The sequence below is a fragment of the Nesoenas mayeri genome, assembly GCF_963082525.1.
Source record: "Nesoenas mayeri genome assembly, chromosome: 7".
NCBI lineage: Eukaryota > Metazoa > Chordata > Aves > Columbiformes > Columbidae > Nesoenas > Nesoenas mayeri.
Genome location: NC_137551.1, coordinates 25,734,610 through 25,742,807, shown reverse-complemented (window position 1 = coordinate 25,742,807; position 8,198 = coordinate 25,734,610). Strand labels below are relative to the sequence as shown.

General features: G+C 51.0%; 1 protein-coding gene across 1 annotated transcript; it reads left to right on the top strand.

Annotated features, from left to right (window-relative positions):
- DPCD (deleted in primary ciliary dyskinesia homolog (mouse)) lies at positions 1 to 7,019 on the top strand. The gene is made up of 6 exons (XM_080347460.1): positions 1 to 88; positions 325 to 405; positions 1,035 to 1,159; positions 1,879 to 2,012; positions 5,569 to 5,671; positions 6,816 to 7,019. Exons 1-6 carry the CDS (start codon positions 25 to 27, stop codon positions 6,918 to 6,920), a joined length of 612 nt encoding a protein of 203 aa, XP_080203586.1. The 5' UTR covers positions 1 to 24; the 3' UTR covers positions 6,921 to 7,019.
- The last annotated feature ends 1,179 nt before the right edge of the window (positions 7,020 to 8,198 follow it).

The following is an 8,198-nucleotide window of genomic DNA, read 5'->3' as shown; positions in this document are numbered from 1 at the left end:
CCGTGGCGACGGAGCCCAGCGGCCATGGCGGTGCCGAGCTGGCTGGAGAGGCTGCGGGCCGCCAGCAAGACGGCGCTGGTGCAGGACGGTAACCGCGGCGGCCAGGCGGGATAGCCCCCTCTTTCTTTTCTCCCTGCGACGTGTTTTGGGGTGACCTTGCAGCGGGCGGGGGGACGGAGCACTCCCGGGAACGGCCCTGCACCCGGGACAGGGCCTCACCACAGGGACCCAGACAAGGGGACAGGGACCCAGACAAGGAGACAGGGCCATACGCCCAAGGATAGTTGTATTCCTGTTTATCCTCAGCACCTGCCTTGCCTCTAGGTAAGCGGAAGGTCCACTACCTGTTCGAAGATGGGAAGGAGATGGCTGAAGAGTACGATGTGAAGACCGGTCAGTTAGTGAGTAAGTGGACCTCCCAGCTGGGCCCCAGCAGACGTGGGTCAGAGCAGAACTGCAGCACCCATGGCAGCAGGTCTGCCCTTTCGGGACAGGGGTGTTGAAGGGACCATTTGGTCAGGAACAGATTGCCCCCAAATATGCCTGTAGCTGAATTTTATAGGGCATAAGTATGGTTCAGCTGGGGCACAGGGCTGCTGTAGCAGATCTTGCTTTAGCCCAGGATCTCCCCCAGACAGCTCATCTGGACAGACTAAATGGGACTGCCATCTTGGAACCAGGCACCAAGGCTGTAGCACGTGCTGGGGTGAAATATGCCTTTTGGTGGCTTCTGCAACCACAAACAAGCAAGGTGTCAGTTATAGCTCTTGTACAAAACCACATCAGCTGTGGTACGGCCCATGTTGCAATCCTACCATGGCTTCAGCGCCAAGTAACAAAAAAGAGTATTACTATAATATTTCTGACTTCAGGAATAGGCCAGTTAACAGATCAACTCACGCCAAAGTGCTAGCCACTAGTATTAAGATATGTATTTCCATATCATCTCAGTGTGCTGGGCAGCTTTGGCAGTCATTTGCTGGAATTCTTCTTATGGAGCAGAATAATTAAAATCCTTCTTCTACCTTCCACAGGTAGGAAATGGCGAGAGAAGAACACCCTTGGGGGCACTGGCAAATGGCAGGTTGAAGTGGGAGAGCCAACCTCCCCGCTCCTGGGAGCACTGGAATCAGAGCTCATAAAAGAAAGCAGCTCCAATGTATGTAAGGGTCTGCTGGCACCACTACACCTAAAACCTACCTACTCTTGTGCTTACAGCAGTAGCTAGTAGATTGCAGATTACTCACAGCCCCAAGAGCCAAAGTTAATATGCCCAGTACTCTGCTACAAATCATCCCAAAGGTGCAGGGCTGGATAGAAAGAAGGCACAGCTGAGGTTCTTTTGAGGTCTTCAACAGATTTGTAGTTTCCTTAAGTAGAGAAACTGTACTGCATGTTGGCTAACTACTGTTCTGGCTTCCAGAAAAATAGGCTGAAAGGAAGGGCAGCGCCAGGACAACTCAGTGGATGGAAAGCAGAAGCAATGACAACGCAAGGGTGACACAGGCAGTACATAGCAGGCTGCTCCTTAACATAGCCTGAAACACAAGCACAGCCCTGCACAGCAAACTGGGGCAGAGCCAGGATTGAATCCGGCAGGTCCCTAGGGCAGGCAGAGCCCACTATGTGGTTGCCTGCTTGGTACAATTTCCCTGTAACCCTGTACTGCAAGACTCCTACAAGCAGGGCAGGCAATGCCCTGGGTAAACATAGAGTAGTGCAAGCTCTAGGAAAGTGATGCTGAGGTACTTCCTAATGCTGCAGGGTGAAGGAAGAGCTATGCCAATTTGGAGCCTCCCAAAGTAGTGCAGGAGGAAGGGGACAGGGAGGATAGGAGACAGCTGGAGGGGCTTTGCTAAAGGTACTTATTTGTCGCAGCCTGTCTTCATGAGGAAGGATACCCTGAGCAGCTTCCAGTGGCGGATCCGTAACCTGCCCTACCCCAAGGAAGTGTACAGCGTCTCCGTGGAGAAGGAGCAGCGCTGCTGTGTCATCCAGACCACCAACAAGAAGTCAGTAAGGACAGCACTGCCAGTGCTGACAGTCCCTCGGGGTGGGCTGGCACAGGGGGCAGGCTAGTGATGGCACAGGGGGGGTTGTCCTCTCTTGACTTCTCTCCCCACTGTGCAAGGGCTGAGGAACCCCAGCTCACAGCTGTGTGTCTCCTGCTGTCCAGTTTTCACTCCCAACTGTTCCAGACATGCTTACGATAGAGCCCATCAAGCTCTGTGCTGGCCTTTGCTAACTTATCTCACAGTTCCAGTACCATGGTGTTTTCTCTGTTCTTTCCCTGTCAAATGTTGCTCCCTCAGAGCAATAAAGAGCCTTGCAGACCTTTTGAAGATAGAAGATCCCTCTGCTGCTTGACACAATGCTTTGATCAGCCTCAGAATGCAGAGCTGCAGGATCCAACAGGTGCAGCAAAGTCATGGGCACTCAGGCAGACAGATCTCCCTGTGCAAACCTGTTGTGTAGTCACAGTGCCAGTGACATGATCTGGAGGTAGCAAGAAAAAAAGGCAGACTGAATCTGGAAAGGAAGCACCACAATATTCTGCCAAAAGAAATCTGAGATGGGGTGGGTGGGGAGGTGGGGCTGGGAAAAGGCTTTTAAGCATCATCTTATACAGTGTCAGTATGTGCCATCTCTCATGGAATTAAACATACGCTGTGCCCCAAAGTATTTACAACCTCAGTGAAATAAGCCAGGATGAGCAATAGTATAGGAAGAGATGGCAAGGAGCAAGTACTGGGAGAACAAGGCAGAATATTGGAGGATAAGTGAAAGCTATTTACAAACAGGGTTAATACACCAGTATGGAAAACTGGGCAGGCTGCTCCCTGCTTGCCTTCCCTCCCAGCATTATTGCAGAACAGAGATGGATGAGATTCACAGGTAAAATCAGCCACGGCGATTCCCAGTCTGCCTCCCACCCTCCTTAAGATGCTTTTTGTAGCTCGCTGTAGGTGGTGCTGTTGGCAAAGAACTGCTCCACTCTGGCGGCTGAATGCCTTTCAGATCAGAACAGCAAGTCTTCAGGCAAGCTCTAATGCAGAAAGATGCTGGCCTGAATGCACACAGAGGGATTTGCAGGAGTAGAGTGGGACTTGAGTAGGGAGACCTATGTAGCAAAGATGAATGAAGCTTCCATCAGCCACACGTGGATACACATGGAGCTAGGAAAGGGAGTACGTGAGCCCAAGTCCAGCCACATACTATCAGTCACAGACAGGCTTATCTGCTCCCAGTCATGCTGATATTAGCGTGTATGTGGGAACTTCCTCGACTATGTAGGTGCTGTAAGGTATCACTGAGGCTTCACCCATGCCCTACCTGACTTAAGGCTTTTTTTGTACCACTCTCAGGAAAACAGTAGAGTCCCCTGCAAGCAGTCGACACCTACACACTTGTAGGTGAGTGTCAGAGAGCGGAAGGACCTGACAGTAGCTTATGGCCTGCATATGAAAGTTAAGGACTTTTGGAATTAAAGGTCAAAGTTTCCTCACTGGGACAAAACCAGCTTTGCTGTCAGCAGGGTGCAGGGACAGACTCCAGCACCAAAACACTTAGTACAGGCTCCAGAACACCTTATATAATTTCTTCTGGGTCTCAGCCAGGCAAGGCACCGCTCAGCAACTCATTCCAAGATAGTAACAAAGGCACGGAGTCCACAGAGAGAGCGTGCATCGCTACGGGAGAGAAAAGAAGCTGCAGAGCCTCTCCAGCCCTTGGACGTCAGCCACGCTGCTTCTGAGGAGCACAGCAGTGCTGACCTCCAGCTAGAGGCACAAGCAATGGGATGGGCTGCCAAGTCACTACTGAGTAGCTCAGCTCTAAATTCTCAGCATACCAGTAGCAGTTTTCCCTACAGGCTGACAGAAAGTGGGTTTCCAGTAGGAAAATAATAGAGGTGACTTCACATATGCACTGTGGATCTTGGGCCAGAAGCCACGCTCAGAGTGCAATACTGCCCTTGGCCATGGGGTGAGAGGCGAGGGCAGAGAATGTGCCTGCTTCAGCAGCGATAACCCACTACCCATCAGCTACCTCCCCAGCCCAGACAGGAGCTCTTCACTTCCAACAGTCACTCACATTCCCTCTGGCCATAGCAAGGGCTGCTCAAGTGGGATTTGCTTAAAACCTCTTGCTGTAAAATAAATCCATTAAACTAAACTCTAAAAACAAACCCAGAAAGCCACCTCCCCAAACGCCAAACCTGATTCAATTATTGTAGTGAGAGAGGCAGTGGTAACGTTAGGAGGAGGAGGGGGTGGCCAGGCAGATCTGGTTTCCTTTGATCTTGTCACAGATTTTAGTTTGAGGCCAGCCAAAGCCATTCTTCTCCCCTTTTCCTTAGTCCTGGGGCAGCAGAATGCTGCTGTTTCATTGATGACTCCCAAGGCCCTTTGAAACAGTGTTTTTTTCTGTGTACTGCTTTTTTTTTTTGTCTAATCGGTAAGAAGTTAACACTTCCTTAACATGTCTTTGTGTTCATCTAATCTCTGCTGTTTAACCTTTGACATCTCCCTTATTATCCACGTCTGCCACCTTTTCCAAATACCGACAGCAGTGACAACACAGAACGGTTTGAGCCCTGCGGTAACAAGCTGCGTACATTCCTCCCACTGCACCAGGAGAGCCATTTGCCCTTTGTAGCTATTTTCACCATGACTTGGAAAATAAACTGCAATTTGGGCAGAGGTAGCTAGAGAGGCCAAACCTCACACACAGCCAGATGAATGGAGAACCCCTTATGGCATGACAGCAGCTGCTGCCTGTTCTCGCTCTGCTCTGGACACCTCAGCACCAGCTACAGGTCAGTTCTTGGGCAGCACTGCCCAGGAGAGTGATGGAAGCGACTTAAGAATCCAGCGATGCTTCTACATGGGCAGAGGACCACCAGCTACTGTATTTGGTGCTGCCCCAGAAGCAGCAGATGCAGAGCAAGCCATGCCAAGCAAGAAAGGTCTTAGACACAGGTCTACAAGGTTCTGGTCCCAAAGTCTTAGGAAATCTCATAGCTGCCTGGACAGCTTATAACCCCTCTCCAGTTCTGAGACATATCCCCTTTCCTTCATACTGAGCAAAGGCCAAGGTAGATTTAGGAAGGACTGCAACACAAAATGGTGCATCACTTAGGAAAGTCAGTCACACAGCAGAAGGGCTTTGACAGCTGTTTTGACAAGAGCTAACAGGAGTTGGTACTTAGAGGGAATGAGAGGTGATGAGCAGGGATGAAGGGACCCTTCTCAGTAGGGCTGAATGCTCTGTCCCTAGCCATGTCTGGCACTGCTCAAGGACAAGCTGGAGGGACCAAGCCTGCTCTCAAATGCCAAAGCCCTTCAGAACTTTGCCAGAACCAGTTTCTATTTTGGAGGTTTGTTTCTGGTGCTCCCACCAGTCTGGGGGTGCCAGCAGGCACACAGCATGGCACAGCATCCTCCTGCCAACCCTGAGAGGTCTATTGTCTTCATCTATGCCTTGCAGAGCAGCACGGCATGACTCAGCACCAGTGGCAGAGGACTAGGAACCCACCCTCCTTACTTCTGTCTCCTCTCTCATTTGAAGGTACTACAAGAAGTTCTCTATTCCTGACCTGGACCGATACCAGCTTCCCTTGGATGCAGCTGCACTGAGCTTCACTCACGCCAACAACACCCTGATCATCACGGTGAGGTTTTACCACATGGAACAGCACACTTTGCCCTTCTCTTTATCTCCACAAAGAAGACTCTTACATGTGGGGAAATGAGGCAGAGCAGGGAGATCTGCTGAGGGTCACTGATGAGCCCCCTTCTCTGTCACGCAGTCAGGGGGAGTTTCAGATTACACAGGGCATGCTGACACTAGCCAGGACAGCCCAGACTGCAGAAGGGGGCCCTGCTTGCTACTCAAGGTGACTTGCAGGTGCAAGGTCTGTCATGCCCTGTTTTCCACATATCCCCTCCATCAGGCCTGAGCAAGCCTCTGCTCTAAGTTACAGCAATTCTCTCTTGCCTCAGAACATAAGCGTTAAGAGTCAGAGAACCTCCTGCACTTAGAGGTGTCTTGCAGTCATAAAAAAATATCATCACCTGCTGCTTTGTATCAAGAGGACACATGAAGAGGGGACACTTCCACACACATGGCAGAAGTGAAAGATGAGGAAAATGGGCACTTGTTGCAAGTAACAGAGGCAGACAGATGCTTTTGAGCAGCAGGTGCTCTTAATCTTAAATGTAGAAGTTGGCTGCCCAGAGAACATCACCTCCAAGGGAAACCTTGCAGCAGAGCTGGGGGTACACGTGCAGAGGAAATAGGCCATGAGGAACATCTTGAGTCCTTCTGAGCTTCCGTTTTGCTACCGGCCAAACCCTGGCCAAAAAGCACCTGCATCCACCGCTGAACTGCAGCTGGGCAAGGGGGCTCTGAGGGGAGGACAGAGGAACTGCAGCTCTTACTTCTCTGTCTGCCTTTCTAAAATGCATATTTTACATATATATAAATATAAAGCACGTGTGAGCATACAGTCAGTGGACACACCAGGGACCTGCACAACACTGCTTGCCAGGATATTCCAGAGGCGTTGTTGAGGGCCAGGGCTCCACATCCAACCGGAAAGTTTTACTTGCTCTGTAAAAGGCTCTCCAGATCTTGGCAAACATCCCTAAATTTGTTGGCACCACCTCTCCAAACGGGCTTTGGAGGCAGCTGGTAACAGAAAGGCCTCCCTGGGCAGGAGGGCCCCAGCTGTGATGGTAGCTCCTGGCCCCAGTCAGTCTGCTTGGAGCAGAGGCTGCATAGGAGTGCTAAGGGCATTTCTTTCTGTCCTACAGTACCAGAAGCCAAAGGAGATCTTGGCTGCAGAAGAGCAGCTGCAGAAGGAGCTGAAGAAGATAAAGGCAGCAAACAGTGGGGATGGCGACTGTAAGACCCAATAGGCAGTGGCTACTAAGACGCTGAGGTGCGGGGCAGCTCCCTCGCACAGCTTCATGGTATTTATTTTGCCTTTTCTAATAAAAAATTACTCCTGTTGTTAATAGAGCTGTTTGGAGGAATCTTTTTAGGCCCAGGGAGATGGCAGGGCAGTCAGTCTCTTTACTGCCTGATCTGATGTACGCAGACATTAATAATCCTTCTGTGAGCTGTGGGAAGCTAGAGCACACAAAGGAGGTGCACCGCATCCACAGCCAGCAGCCATCTCCCCATCCTCCATGCACAGAAGAGACATGAAAGCTGGGTAGTTCCCCTTGGGAATTCTCTCTGTCTGCCACCAACACTGAAGGCAGTAACATTTGGAAAACAAGAACCCCCCTCCTCGCACCCCTTACCTGCATGGGACATGCTTGGAAACAACTCCCTCCTGCGTTGTTGGGCAAGGTCCTCCACGCAGTTAGAGGGATGCTCTGGTAACTGTGGTATCTCTGCAAACAGCATCAATACTGAGACCTGGATGGACACAGCCTATGAAACAGGGTGAAGAGGAAGACACCCAGCTACTTCCTTACCGCCAGCCATGCGCAACGTGACACGCACAACACAGGCAGCTCTGCAGAGTGCAGGAACCAAATGCAGCTGCCTTCATTTGCATGGCACAGAGGGGAAAGTGGTGACAGGGACCAGCGACCAGCTCAGAAGTAGCAGTAGCACACCCCTTCCATGAGGGCACAGACATGGCCCATCACAAACTTCCCTGCACAGACAGCACCCTGGGCACAGGGATAACCCCAGCAGTGTGGCTTTAGCAATCTGCACTGCGAACAGCTACCATCTCCACTTTGCACCAGCCATCCCTGTGCTTAGATTACTGCATCTCCTTCCATCCCTGTTTGTATTTGAACAGCTCATACCCAAACAAACACTACTTTTAAGTGAGGAGGTTGTGGGCTCCCAGCATATCTCCCTGTCACAGGAGATCTGCATCTGAGGTGGGAGGGTGCATCCTTTAACCTACCTGTGCTAGCACCATGGTAGCTCTCCTCCAGCCAGTAAGAATCAAAAAGCAGCTACAAGAGTGCAGGACCCACCAAACATGGGCTGCAGACAAGAGACAGGACTAGCAGCAGCCTGTCACAGGGCACCTGCACCAGGAATACTTGTTCACCTGTTCAGCTGACATACTCATTCCTACTCTGGGCCTTGCCCAAGTCCCAGTGCAATAAAGAACCTCTCCTCCCACCCCACAGTTACTCCAGTTCCTTCACAGCCTCTCACTAGGG

Bases quoted from the DNA above. Each gene is read 5' to 3' on its own strand.
- DPCD (XM_080347460.1), top strand. From the start codon at position 25: ATGGCGGTGCCGAGCTGGCTGGAGAGGCTGCGGGCCGCCAGCAAGACG. The intron at 1,160-1,878 runs GTATGTAAGGGT...TATTTGTCGCAG, and splicing joins TAAAAGAAAGCAGCTCCAAT to CCTGTCTTCATGAGGAAGGA. The intron at 2,013-5,568 runs GTCAGTAAGGAC...TCTCATTTGAAG, and splicing joins ATCCAGACCACCAACAAGAA to GTACTACAAGAAGTTCTCTA.